The 15,098-nt window shown below is 41.1% G+C and overlaps 1 protein-coding gene across 7 annotated transcripts in view; it reads left to right on the top strand.

Moving 5' to 3' along the window:
• Positions 1–15,098, top strand: part of HTT (huntingtin) — a 165,077-nt gene that overhangs the window by 128,245 nt on the left and 21,734 nt on the right. For all 7 annotated transcript variants that reach the window (XM_088131224.1, XM_088131223.1, XM_088131222.1 and 4 more), the window contains 5 exons: positions 2,053–2,179; positions 4,977–5,077; positions 5,735–5,889; positions 7,737–7,876; positions 9,039–9,121. In XM_088131224.1, coding sequence (XP_087987350.1) covers positions 2,053–2,179; positions 4,977–5,077; positions 5,735–5,889; positions 7,737–7,876; positions 9,039–9,121 — 606 coding nt within the window. The remainder of the gene's footprint in view (positions 1–2,052; positions 2,180–4,976; positions 5,078–5,734; positions 5,890–7,736; positions 7,877–9,038; positions 9,122–15,098) is intronic.

Raw genomic sequence — 15,098 nt, 5'->3', positions numbered from 1 at the left:
ATCCTAGTCTATTCCAGCATTGATGGAAGGTTTGTTCCCAGCATCTGAAGTTCAGTGGGAAAAGCAGAAAATGTTCCAAATAAAAGTTTCAGGTAAACAAGCAATGGTCATGTCCTCCTCAAATGTTTCCCCTTCCAAGCAGCAGCAAGAACTTGACAAGAATAAAGAAACTGGGAAGTAAGCATGAGCAAACAAATGCCAGTTTTTCCAGTGGAGCATTTATCCTGCTTCGTGTCTAGGACTGCTCGCGGCTCCTCTTCCCATGCCACATGTCTGAGCCCAGGCCCCATCTCAATTCTCCAGGCAGGGTTTTTATCTTGATCCGTATCCTCTACTTCAGGAGGCCTGTCTGGTTAATGGTGTGTGGGTTCTGTATGTTGTTTCTGGTGCAACCATGTTGACTTCTCCCCTGAATCTTCTCCTTTGGTCTAGGGCTCTCACAGAATAATACCAAGAGGTCCACCTCCTCTTGCTAGGAGGGTTAGGGTTAGACTGTTCTCCAGGGTTTTAAAAAAAACTAGCTTTTTAAACCAATATATCTATAAAGTCATAGAACTATTGTATAAGGGTTTAGGAAAGAAACCTAACTTCTTATATTAAAAAACTATGCACAGACTAGATTGTAAGGGCTTCCTAAAGGACTGCAGGGTTGGGGCCATATGTGGGGAGGATGGAGAAGTCGTACCTCCTGGGTGCCATCAGAATTAATAACATGAATAGTTAACCCAGCAGTGAAATTCATACTTGAACTTGCAGTGAAGGGGCTCTAGATGGCATCTCTGGGTCTTCTTTGTTCGGTGGAGAAGTTGCAAGGAGGAAATTTCTTGCTTTCTCCTGAGAAACAAATCAAGATTCTTGGTTTATTTAGGGGAGAGCGACCATGAATTCTTGATTTTGGAATAGAGTCAAAAATATGCTTTTGACTTCAGGAAAGCAGGTTTTAATAAATTCAGAGCAACGATGGCTAAGTTTCCATGACAGAAGAAACTAATGGAGTGGGGGGGGGGAGACACCTCATGGTGGCATTCGGGCATTTTCTAAAAAAGGGAGTAGTAAAGGCAAGTGTTTCTAATAAAACATAAGCACATTAAAAAATAATGAAGATCTCATAGTACAAATGAACACATATAGGAGGCAGAAAGAGGGATAGGCTCTCTTGGAAGAATACAGGCTGTCATCAAATGTGGAGAAGGAGAAGAACTAATACTCAGAATGGCCTGATGTTTAGCTAAGGATATGAAGAACAGAAATAAATAATTTTGTAGCCTTGTCTCTGTTACCTGATTGCATTTGGACATCTTCACTGCATGGTTGATATATTGCTGTCTTTATCCCCTCTTTTGGGGAGCTATTCCAAGAAGCCTGTCAACCTTGCAAGGTAGTCCAGACAAAAAGCACACCCAGAAGTACTAGTTCTAACTCTATGGTAAGGTTACATTAACAGAATCTTGCAAGTCTGAAAGTACATCTCTCCCTCCCTCGCCTTTACAGTCCAAGAAACCAGGGAGGGTCCTTTCTGGGTTGTTTGCCACACCCCCATTCCTTCTGCGGGCTCATCTGCCACTTGTCTGACCATTGCCTAGTCTGCGGCTCTTCCACCTGTCTCCCAAGGTCATTTCCACATACCATTACAAAGCCCTTTTTGTTCCCAAGCCTTTGTTCTCGGGGAGAGAAGGTGGCCCACCAGGCAATGAGGAGGGGCAGGTCCAAGGAGCAGGGCTGTGGTTGACCCTGACCATGACATAGGGATTGATTCACCTTAGGAAGACTAAGAGCATCACACAGAAAGAAAGCCCAAACGTACTCTGTCTTAAGCGAGAAGGCAGGATAAGAACGGTGGAACTGCTTACTGTCTTTGGTTTTCCTGTCTTAGTCTGTCCTCATTTTCAAAGGAGTGAAGCCACCACGTTTATATTTTGAGATCTATATCTCTATATTGCAAGCCTGTACTTCGTTATAGTATCTGTCTTTATTCAGGAATGAAATATCAAAGAAAGCACTGCTTCCAAATTGCTAGTATTTGTATTTCTTCACCCCTCTATGTTATAATAGGTCTGGAAGTTGGGTTGGTCTCCAAAGCCAACTGGTGAATTTGGCACAACATTTCCAGAAATCCCTGTTGAATTTCTTCAAGAGAGAGAAGTATTCAAGGAATTCATCTATCGAATTAACACACTGGGTAAGCACAAAGATTAGAAATGAGTTCCAGTAATGAAAGCTTAATACTTCCTTTAAAAAAGACTGTTTGGTATAGGTTAACATTTTAAAATCCCTGCTCAAAAGCTTTAACTATGAATGAATTGCCTTGAATTATCTGCTGTTCTGAAGCCTCACCCTGAATGGCCAGTTTACCTTTGTTATGTTCCCCACGTCTCTTAAGTGTTTCTCCCAGAAGAAGAGAATCAGCCATGGGCCTACAGGTCATCTGTAGAGCCTCACAGTCACCCGTGGTATTTGTTTCTCATTATTTTGCGGTCCCTGTGGCCTTAAATAAAGATATACATGAGGCTCTGAATCCTTGAAGGCTAAATACACTCCTGCATAGGCTACTGGTAGCACTCAGCCCTCTGCCATTGACTGAACAGATTCTCAGAAGGCAAAATGCCTGTTTCTGGAAAATGTAACCTTGTGATCCAAGGAGAAACACTGGACTAAACTAAGGCCGTGATAGGGCAAGACCTGTACAGAGCGCGCTAAAGATGAACTGTATAAAACTATACAAAACAGGAAGAGTGTAAAGCAACTAAAAATCAACTAAAAACATAACATCCTAAGCAAAAAAAAAAAAAAAAAGCTGAAATCAGCCTTGAATCTAGGGGAGGGATAACTAATAAACACTAAAAACTACCTAATTCAAAAATAAAGATTAACATTTAGAAGTTAAAAAGTTGGTGGATTCAAATTACACTACTTAAAATGTTGATAAGCCTGTGCATGGACATACATATCTAACAGCAGCAGGGTGGTCGTGCGTGCATACATAATGCCATTCCAGGCCTTGGATAGGCATAGGGGGCTATGAAGCCCAGGACTCTGTCAACAGCCTGAAGTTGGCACAGGATTAGCTACAGGCTGCATGGGTGCAGATAATGGTCTGTTTGGGCCAGGCTTAGAGTCTGTCATATTTGTATAAAAGCATCTCACTTAAAGATCAAACATCATATCCTGCTCTTTAGTCCTTTCGTCAAAGGTAACTGTAGACCCTAATGGCAGTAATATCTCCCCCCCCCCCCCAAGATACCTCTTTCATTAACCTGTTCTCTGTACTGAGAGAGAGAGAGAGAGAGACATTGGTGGAACGTTGGATTCAAGCTGAAAAGTAGGCACAGCGTGGAGGGAAGCCTGAGAGCTCAGGAGGGTTCCCATACATTAATCTCAAAAGCACAACTGAATCAGCTCCCTTTTTCTTGGGCATTTCAGCTACTCTGTGTTAACATGTGATCAAGCTTACATCATCATCATTTTCATTCCTTCCTTTCCCCAGAGCTTAATTTTGGGCTTATTCCCACATTCTGGAGGAGGCAGAAGGGCTGGGTTAGAGTTAGTCCTAGGCCCCCAATCCATGTGCCCCATTCCCTGCACGTATCATTTCCTTGTGGCTCAACTTTGTGATGTCTCTAAACAAATAAATAAAAACGTAAAGGCAATCACTCTATTTCCTTTGAGTCTTCTCTGGCATGCTCAAACAAAGCTCCTTTGTTGAAGCCGCTACTCCTACATTGTTTACACAAGTGTTGCTGTTATTTCAGTGTTAATAAAATTTCTGTTTGGGGAATGTATACTGTGTAGAGACAAGTACATCCCTGCTTTAGGTATATGTAATTGCAAATACTTGAGTAAACTACCTTTGGGGTAGGGAAAGATTTCTGTTGGTATGGAAATGGTGGGATTGGAACTCTTAAGCCTTTTCAGAAACTGGAGTCTAACTGTGATGTGCTGGCAGTAGTTTTTCAATCTCCCTAGCTTATGAGGAAGAATCTCTGTACATTTCCAGAGAACAGGGGAACTTCATGGCTACCAGTTATAGCTTGGAGCAAAAGGTCTGCTTCATAAGAGAAGCCACAATCTGGCCTGAAGCAACCAAAGTTACCCATGAGTGAAACCGAGGAAGCAGTCAGGCCATTGTTTCAGGGAAGGGTGGCCTCCAAAAGCAGATCACACGTACATTGTCGCTTGCAGAAGACGTGTTATGTGCACGTTATTCATATGAAGAGGGTGTGTAAATAGCTTCCCTCCAACTCCATCAGAAGGATATGCTAGTGTGAATTATTTTCTAAAAATTTGGCAGCCAGCAATATGAAAATATTTATTTGGATTACTGCAACACACTCTACATGGGGCTGTCCTTGAAGACCATCCAGAAGCTGCACCTGGTCCAGAACGCAGCAGCACATGCAGTTTGGGTGCCCCGTGGTTCACCTGAGGAGCACCACTGCTGCATGCGCTGCAGCCGCTTCCGGTTGTTCTCTGGGTGCAGTTTGAGGTGCTGGTCATCACCTTTAAAGCCCTACACAGCACAGGGCCAGGCTGCTTACGGGACCGCCTCTCCCTGAGGGTATCTCCTTGTCCTACTAGGCTGTATAGGATGGGTGTGCTTCAGTCCCCTCCCTTAAATGCTGCTGTCTGATGGGACCTCAGAGGCGCCCTTTCGGTGGCTGCCCCAGCCCTGGAACTGCCTCCCGCTGAGACGGGAGGGATCCCTGCCCTTTTAGCCTTCCGGAGGGCTGCGAAGACCCGGCTCTTCCCCCAAGTATTGGGCTAGGTTGGGGGCTGGGTTGTGGGGATGCTTGGCCTGGCGCCTGCGGGGAAGGGGACCTTTGCTTTTAACTCTGTTTTATGGATCGCTGTGAGCCACCTGGGGTCATTGAGGCAGGCGGCCATGTAAGTCCTGTAAATAAATAAACAAAAAATATTTGTATGTTTGTCATGTTCATATAGCCGCCCATCTCACAGCAAGCATGTGGTTTTGCCTTTAGGGTGGACAAACCGTATGCAGTTTGAAGAAACGTGGGCCACCCTTCTTGGTGTTCTTGTAACTCAGCCGATCGTGATGGATCAAGAGGAAAACCAGCAAGAGGTAAAATAACCCTCTCCCTCTATGCACGTCTGCGCGTGTTTTGCCTTGATTGGCTGAAATGCGGCAAACGCTTATTGTGAATGGAGTTTTTGCTTTGTACTTTCCCTGGTGGTTCCAGCATTATTTCAGACTCCTAACAGTTTTCTCTGTTACTGACATGCAGAAGGGACTGAGGGCCGGGAAACAAAATGTTTGTACTTAAGTCAGAGAGGTTCCCCCCACCACAAACTGGGATATCAGAATGGATCCTCCCTCTTCAAGTCCCACATTCTGAAAGCTGGAAATCTCAGGGGGTGGTTACGTGTGTTGCCCTCCTGAAAAAGTAACTGACCTGCTCGCATTCAGGGCAAGAGGCCTGCATCCCTTCCCCACATCCAGCTTTTACTACGTTCTCTGAGCGTTTTCTCAAGGCTTTACACTGGGCTCCCTGGCATTACCTGTTGCCCATAAAGGATCTGGGTGTCAGAAGAACAGAATTTGGCTATACAGTTGTGATATACTGTAAAGCCAGGAGGCAGGGTGGGGTTGGCCAGAAAGCCAGCTCTGCGAAGTAGGAAGGCCATTTTTTTCCTAGCTCGGCATAAACACATGACTCTTTTGAGTTGTTTCCCTGCCCCCCTTTTTCCGTAGATTGACACCTGTACCCCTTTTTTCCAGGAAGACATGGAAAGGACCCAGATAAATGTTCTGGCTGTTCAAGCAATAACCTCCTTGGTGCTGAGCGCGATGACGATTCCCCTGGCTGGCAATCCGGCCGTTAGCTGTTTGGAGCAGCAGCCTCGAAACAAAGCTTTAAAAGTGCTCGATACAAGGTATTTCGGATGCAGCCCTCTTCTTCTTTATCCCTAATTAAGTCTTCATCGTCCTTAATTAGGGGAACACCACATAACATCCTTGGTTCTGTAATAGAAGCTTAATTTGAATACTGTAATTTAAATTGTCATACATGAAAGTTACGTGGTATATTCTCAGGCACATTATTATGGGGGTGGGGGGTGGAGTGGGTTTTGTATTTGGGGTTTTTATTTCTGTAAGCCACCTGGAGTCATTGCTTAAATAAATAAATAAATAAATAAAATTAAGAAATGGTTTAACGTCTTGAGATACCCACTAGTGGCCTTGCCCTGGAGAAAGTGAAACAGGCATGATTTTAGCCAGTCTCCCCCCCAGCAGCACAGAAGCCCCTTTGCCTCCAGGGGACCTGCCCTTGCAGTTGGGAAACCGTTTCCGGCACAACTGGGTCCAGTGCCAAAGCTCCCGGTGGAAACGGAGGGAGAGGGCACAATGGGGGGCTTCCTAGTGGGGCAAAGCCGTCCCTGGAATAGAGCCTGTTCCATTTTCATACAGTTACAGTAATAAACTTCTAAGAAGTACTCTGTCCAGAGTTTTCAGTCCAGTCTGTAATACAGTCAGATAAAAGTGGCCAATCCTGTTATGCTTTATTATTTGCCTGAATCCATCTAGTACACAATCTGTTAGAAGTCACTTCCCCCTGTCCCGTAGAAGCTTCTTCCTTGCTTTCTCCTGGGTTTCTTGGCCATCTCTCGTAGTCTCAGTGCAGGCTGACCAGCTGGAAGGCACTGGGTCTCCTAAATTCTTAGGCGTAGTCTCATGGGGAAGAGAACATAATCACATTTTTAGTCATTGCATTTTATGTTACTCTGCTGTCTGAGTTTGTGAACAGCGCCAAATTCATTTCAAGGAGGATCTGAGCAGCAGGTTCCTCAGCAACAACACCTCCGTCTTGTCTGTATCCTCAGCTTATTCTCTCTTATCCAGCCCATCATGTTCAGAGCTATTAATTGCTTCCTTGACCTTTGATAGTAAGAAGGAATAGAGCTAGATATTGCCAACCTACTGATGCCGATCTACACCAGAGCTCCAAAGAACCTTCTCTAGTGGTTTCACAGAGATGTCAAACAGGATAAGAAACAAAATAAACCTACGTGAGGCACCATGAGTCAGCCACAAGCTTCCCAGCAGCATCTTCTCAGCACGTCCTAACCTAAGCGCAGGGGCCAGAACCATTGACAAAACCATGCTAATACCAACAGGTGGTTGAGAGGGATCAAAAGCTGTCTTCTTCTATCTTTGATCTCTCTTCCTTTTTTAATTTCACTCTATATAATTTCATGTTTATCTTTTACTTACTTGAAAATCTCCAATAAATTGTATTAAAAAAAAGAGAAAGATAAAAGCTGCTGAGAGATTCTGTTCACATTCCATTTTTTTCCTGAATGCGCATAGCACATTCCTGTGCTAAGTTGATGAGGCATTGCCTGGATTCTCAACATTTCCACAGAAATTTCCTTCCCACTGCTTGCCAAATGGACTGAAGGCTCTACCTCTTTTTCACCAGACAGAGAAGAAACCAACCCTGAGGAGCTTTGGGCCCCCTTGGCATCTCCCACTGCTTGAAGATGTAGACCCTGTCTTTATTAGCACTGTTGCCTTGCTTATATGAGCACCTTAGAAATCCTAAAGAAGTGAATTTCTATATGTAGGAGAAAAGAAATCTCAAATTCAGACTAATTCTAAGCAAAGATGGCTGAGATTTCTAAATATTCTAAAGATTTCAGAAAAAAAGGAACACTTGTTTTAAAATGCATAGCTGATTTGATAATTTATTTAATAATGCGGTCTTTCTGCTGAATATCAGGTTTGGGAGAAAATTAAATGTTATCAGAGGAATTGTAGAGCAAGAAATCCAAGAAATGGCATCTAAGAGAGACAACGTTGCTTGCCACCACTCGTACCAGGTGTGGGACCCTGTTCCATCTCTTGCCCCTTCTACTACAGGTATGTGTCAATCATCCAGATGGTGATTTATGCAGTTGTAAATATCTTGAATGTTAGTACGTTATATGCACAAACACAGAGATACCACACGCTTTATGTCTTTGGATTTGGGTACCACTAACAAGAGAAACAAAGCCTTACTCAACATTAAAAACTCAAGCCTGAGTCTGCATTTTTATCAGAGTCACATCTCTTGGGTGAGGACAAGGATAACTTACAGAAGGAAGATTGGATGGAAGAGACTTCTATTTCCTCTTATCAGGAAGCAGGATGCAGCCATATTTAGGCATAAAAGCACTTGGTTTTCCATGCTTAAAGCGATAACAGATGTAGAAGGCTTTTATCTTATATCCTACCTTTATCTGATGATGATGATTTTTTTGGAAAAAAAAGGTTAATATTAGCGTTCTAATTTATATGCTCCTGTGGTATTTCATGATTATGATGTTAGATTGCCTTCATTATCTACTACATTTTGATAAATGGGTAGTGATTTAATGAAATTCTTGATCCAGTTTCATATAGGAATTTGTCACCATTTTCCACTTTGGTTAGCACTGAAAGCTTAGATGTGAAAGGGGGGTTACAAAAAGATACATTTCAGCATTATCCTTGCTCAAATAACTTTTTTACTGTCCTCATCTTTGCTTTAGAATTGATTCATTTGCTTATTTACATAACACTGCAGTCATGACCAATCCCAAGTGGCTTACATCCCTATTGCATAAAATAAGTTTTAAAATATTTAGCAGTACAGTTGCAAAATGTAATCATGTCCTAGTTGGGATTTCTCTGCGTTGGCAGGGGAGGAATTTATGTAAAATAAGGAATGATAACCTGATGTTACTATTTTCTGCCTAAATGATAACGGTTTAAAAAAAAGATACAGTTTAATATCAATGAGGATTCATCATCCTCTTGTGACACTGAGTGGGAAGCACTCCAGTTGTATAGGAGAGGACAAGTAATTCCCTTCTTCAGCTCTTACAGCTTTCTCCTGCGTGCCAAATAGTTCTAAAATCAGGGACTGCTAAATCCACTGGAATAAATTTGAGAACTAGGTGTTTTCACCACCTTGAGCTCCTGGAGGATAGCAATCTAACAAATAAATAAATAATTTGAAGTTTTTCTAACATAATTGTGTTTTTTCTTTTTATTTCAGGTGCTCTTATTAGTCATGAAAAACTTTTACTGCAAATCAATACGGAGCGTGAAATGGGAAATATGGGATATAAACTAGGACAGGTTTGTTCAAATGGCAATATGTGTTAAACTGAAAAGAAAACAGTGTAATTTTAGGATTTTTAAAGAATTACAAATCCAGACAGAAAACAGTGATCTCATATTTTATATTTTTTTTTTATGTTTTTATATAACCACCTATCTCACATACATGACTCTAGGTGGCTCACATAATTAAATAGCAAAAAACAATAAACAATTACAAATAAACAACTAGAATAAAAACCATTAAAACCAATTAAAACATTAAATATAATCCGCAGGAGAGTGCAATCAGTACCTTGCTAACAATATAACCAACTTGCACCTCCACCAGATCCCCCAGCACAATGCCAAAACCATGTCTTCAGAGCCTTCTGAAAGGCCAGCAGGGCTAGGGCCAATCTAACCTTGGGAGGAATTGGATAGGACCCATAACTTGCTTCTTCTGCCGGACCTGAGGGAATGGGTAGAGGTAACTGGGGAGAGGTGGTCCCTCAAGTAACCCAGCCCCATGCCATCTATACCTCAGTGTCATAATTCAGGCCATCCAAGGAGCAAAATTTCATATCAAATACTCACTCATACTTCTTGAAACTAGAGAAGATTATTAATTCCATATAATCCTTATTCCTGGGAAGGACATTGGTATCTAGAAGAGGGAACAATAACAAATCTAATTCTGCCATTCTCTAGCTGTTGGTGCCAAATCCACTAGGGTAGCTCAGAAATGATAAGAAAGTAGAAATATCCAGGTTTCTTGTAGGACAGAAAATAAACTAAAGATGAGCACATTGGAAACTTCATGTGCTCATCTTTGCCACAATGAATTTTTGGAGTTTCAAGAGAAGTAGGACCTACGTATATTGTTATCATATCTGCTTTTGCCGTCCAAGAGCTGGGAAGCTGTTGGTGATCTATTTTTATTTTTAGAAAACTGATATGGCCACCCATCCTAGGTGCGTAATTTTGGGCAACTAACAGCCAATTATAAAAAAATAATGTAAAAAGAACCCCCTTAATCAAACAAAGTTAAAATACTCAAGTACAAACAAACCGAGGCACCTTATAAAAAATCACAGAACCAAAACATGTATATTGAACTCCCCTAGCATCCTGTAGAGGGAAGAGGGAATGGCCTTGAAGGACAGGAGGAAGAGCCACTACCAAGGCAATGGTCAGATATGTGGGGCTTGGTTTCTTAGTCTGGTCTACCTTGTAGGGCTGACACATTCTGGTCTGAATGTTTGGGGAAAAAGCCAGGTCTTAACAACCTTCTGAAAGGCTATGAAAATTGAACTCACAAAGTATAACCCATTGTAGTTTTTCTTAAAAGAGCAGCATTTCCAGTTTCAGCCACAAGACTCTCATCATCAGCAAACTGTAAAAGATGTGCCAGTTTCCATGACAGAAAAGCCATCATTTGCATAGTAGTTGAGCAACAGGACATTTACCATCAGTACTGGCATTATGTACTCTCTGTATTCTTTTAAAAGCAGTTTTGGTGGTCACATTCAGTCTTATTTCTCCAGGTCCTGATGGGTTCCTCTTTTGTTGTTGTTCTTTTGTTGTCTCTTCTCCCCGTACATCCTAGCTAGATTGAGAAGACAAGTTTGCTTGGCTCTTGTGTCTATTCAGCTATGGAACCGATTTTGATAATATCCCAAGATGAAGTGATGGCACCCCCAATTCCCCAGAAAGATTGCTAGGGCATCTCTCTTTCCCATTTGTTTTATTTTAATCCTGTTACCACAACTGGGATTTTCACTTTCTTTTTCAACTTGCTGCCTCACAGTGAAGCACAAGCTCACTTTGTTAGAATCGTAAATAGTCTAAGTGCAAGCACTGAAAATTAGAGAGATGCCACCGAAGAAACCACTCCACTGGGAGTGGGGCCCCATATTCCTGGAAGAGCTAGTCTTTCATCTGACACATCTATAATTTTCTGGATACTGGCTCAACCTAATCTGCTGGGCAAGAAAGCAAGTAATAAAGAATAAAATTAATCATGTTAGATTCAATTTGGACAGGTTATTCTGTGCTAAGGTCATTCTTGCCTTACTGGTCTAGATTTCTTAAAGGAAATGAAAATGCAGAAAAGAGTGCCCCTATTCCAGACAAAGGAGTTTCCTCAAAGAACCTCTTAAGCCTGTTTGTGTTTCTGGTGGTTTTGAACAGGGTGTAAAGACTGAATAGAAGACCCTTTTCAGGGGAGCTCAACACATAGTGCTGGTGAAGATACTATAATAGAGAGAAAGAGGAAAGAGGAAGAATTAAGGAGATCTCCAGGAAGGAAAAATGTCTCACAACAAATTAAATTTTTACAACACCAGCTTTCTATGTTAACAATAAGAGAAATGAAAACAAAAATGAACTTTGCAAAACAGAAGAATTTTGAGTTAGAAACAAGCCAGGGAAATGGTTTTCTTAATTTATATTAAGAAAATTATATTTTCTTAATATAAATTAAGAAAAGAAAGTGAGAAGCAAATGATATTAAAATTACAAAATGGGAAAGCTACGGTAACAAAAAAATGCAAGTACAGTGGTACCTCGGGATACGAACTTAATGTGTTCCGTGACTCTGGGCTTATCCCGAGTTGGACGCAAATTTCCCCATAGGGTTCAATGTAAATCCGGTTAATCCGTTCCACCCTCTGAATTTGGTCGCACCCCGAAGCAAATTTTCCCATAAGGTTCAATGTAATTACCGTTAATCCGTTCTGGCGTCCGCGGACCACGCGTCAGGGGCGGGAGAACGGCCGTGCTCTGTGCGGCGCGGCAGGAAAAAGGCCGGGCGCCGCACGGTGCGGCGGGAGAACGGCCGGGTGCAGCGCGGCGGGAGAACGGCCGGGCGCAGCGCGGCGGGAGAACGGCCGGGCGCAGCGCGGCGGGAGAACGGCTGGGCGCAGCGCGGCGGGAGAACGGCCGGGCGCAGCATGGCAGGAGAACGGCCGGGCGTGGCGCGGCGGGGTGCAGAGGGAGAACAGCCGGGCACGGCGCAGCAGGAGAACGGCCGGGCGCCGCGCAGCGTGGCGGGAAAACAGCTGTGGATCACGTGTCAGGGCAGAAAAATGACCGTACCCCAAGGTGGAGTTCGCACATCGAGGTAAATTTTTGCGGCCGGAGCTGGTCGTAACCCGAAAAGTTCATTAGTAGAGGTGTTCGTATCCCGAGGTACCACTGTATGCAAAAAATATTCCATCAGTATTATACAAAATTATATAAAGGAGAAGAAATTTCCCTGGCAAAAGTGAATTAGTATTTAAAGAAACAAAATTTACCAAAGATAATGGATAAGCAAAACCTGATGATGAGTGGACCTATAACAATAAGGGAAATTTGTGAGACTATAAAAAAGACTAAAATAGGGAAAGCACCTTCTACAAATGGACTGCTGGCTTCCTATTACAAATACTTTGAAGATAAAATGTTACAACCTCTTCATAAAATGATTAATTCTATTCTAGATAATGGAAAGATACCAGACAGCTGGACTACTAATCCCAAAAGATCAAGATCTGACTTTACCAAAAAAATTATCAACCAGTATCTTTACTGAATAATGATTATAAGATATTTACAATGATCTTAGCTGAAAGGATGAAAAGTTCTTGCAAGACTTTATTCATGAAGATCAATGTGGCTTTTTACCTAAAAGACAAGAGACAATATTAGAAATACTCTTAATATATTAGAATACTTGGAGCAGCATAATGAAAAACAAGCCGTGCTGATCTTCCTTCATGCAGAAAAAGCATTTGATAATTTGAACTGGACTTTTTTTGTTTGAAATCCTGGAAGATAGCGACTTTGGTTTGGATGAAAGAGTGGGTGCTGTGGAGAAATAAAAGAATGTTAGAATTAAAAGAACACAACCTGAGGTTTGGATGGCATGGCTTTTTGTGGTACAACAAAGTTAAGGTTAATGAAGACTTTAAAAATAATTAAGTTAGGAGTGCCATACTAAGAATATAGAATAGGCTGTGCCCGAAATTTTATAGAAAAGTAACAGGAAGCAAAGAAAAATGGTTAACATATGAAGATTTGGTAGTACAGGAATATTGGGAACTTAAAATGAAGTCAAGAGAACAATTTACTGCAGAGGAATTTAGTTTTCAGTGGTTCTCATGTGCACAATTAAGCAAGAGATTTAATATGGATAAAGTAATTGGCGTTGAAAAGCATAAAATGGAATTTGAAATTGTGTACAAATGATGTACATGTGATTGCTAAAATGTACAAACTTTTGCTGAGATTTGAAATGGAAAAGAACAAGTTAAAAGAGTACATGATAAAATGGACTAAGAATTTTGGCTATTTTTTATTTTTATTTGGATGGATGGACAGATGGACAGACAGACCAGTGGGAGACAATGTGAGAAAAAAGACTGAAATGCACATTGTGTTACAATTTAAGAGAGAACTTTTGCAAAATGATGTTGGTATATGACACCAGGAAAATTATCCAAGATGTATAAAGGTACTTCTAATCAGTGTTGGAAATGTGGAAAACATGAAGGATTATTATACCATGCGTGGTAGACTTGCGAAAAAGCAAAGAAAAAAATGGATACAAATACATACAATGATACAAAAAATTGTAAAGACTAATATTCAGATGAAACTACAACTTTTTTTTTACTGGGACTTATGGATAGCCAATTAGAAAAGACCTATGGAAGATTGGTTTTGTACATGGTAACTGCAGCAAGACTACTTTATGCACAAAGATGGAAAAATATTGAAATATTCACAATGGAGGAATAGATTGTGAAGATGATGGAATTTACATAAATGGCAAAACTGACCTGTTTGATCAGGGACAAGATAAGTGCGTTTATTAAAGACTGGAAACCTCTTACGGACTTTTGCTGAAAATAGGAAAAAATGAACTGGGGATTTATGGATTTGCTGATTAAAAAGGGTTGAATATGGGAGAAGGGAGCTGTGGTGTAACTTTAAAAGAGGGAGGAGAGAATAAGTTTGTAACTGCTGTAAAGAAGTTTGGAAGCTGCTTTTTTTTTCTATTTGTACTATTTTCACACTTTTCTTCTTTTATTTGATCTTACTTTGTATCATTTCATATTTATCTTTTACTTCTGTGAAAATCTTTAATGAAAATTATATTAAAAAAAGAAAAGAGTTCCTGACCGTCTTCTCTGTGGCACTGTCTCCCCTCAATCTTCTTTTCTCTTGACGGAACATCCTAAATTCCTTCCGCCTGTCTACCCAGGGCATGTCCCCAAGTCCCTGTATCATCTCTGCCACCCTCCTTTGCACCTGTTCTTGTGTGTGTGTGTGAAGACACATATCACCCATAGAGGTGAGAGGGGAATTTTATTTTATTTTTTTAATACAAAAAAAAAGGAAAAATACATAAAAGTGTTTTAACATAAAAGTGAAAAAATACAACCAAAAAAAATGAATATATCATTGTAGTAGTACACAGTTCCAATTCTACATATGCTTATCTAATACAAATGTAATTTAAGTACATATATATTTCTAATAGAGTTATATGACTATCCTGGTTTTTTTTAACCCAATGTGTTTTGTATAAATGAATCCCCTATTTCATTATACCTGTCTATACAAAGTCTACGTCTCTAGGCAATCCACTCATAAGTAGCAAGGGCAATCAGGTCCTGAGTCCATTGATTAAATGGGGCCATAGATTTATCTTTCCAATGTTGCAAGCCTCTGCACCTGTTCTAACTTGTCAGTATCCTTCTGGAATGCGGTACCCAGAATCTTGCATATTATTCCAGGTATATCTCACCAGTGTAGCCCAAAACTGCATTATCCTTTCCAGCAACTGTCACACACTGCTGGCTAATGTCCCCCATCTTTTATGTGCGCCCTATATCTTTCCTCTCTACATGCAATACTTTAAATTTTTCCATCTTGATGGTGATCTTGATAGGAATATCAGCGGTCTTCCAACTTGTCCAGAGTAGATTGCAATATTGTTATTTCATTCTTGGTATCAAGCACACCT

Source organism: Python bivittatus, unplaced genomic scaffold (assembly GCF_059951505.1).
Source record: "Python bivittatus isolate LINGU-HERP-01145 unplaced genomic scaffold, Pbiv_v1 ctg000970_np1212, whole genome shotgun sequence".
NCBI lineage: Eukaryota > Metazoa > Chordata > Lepidosauria > Squamata > Pythonidae > Python > Python bivittatus.
The sequence above is the reverse complement of the archived record's forward strand: the minus strand, read 5'-3'. Positions and strand labels throughout refer to the sequence as shown.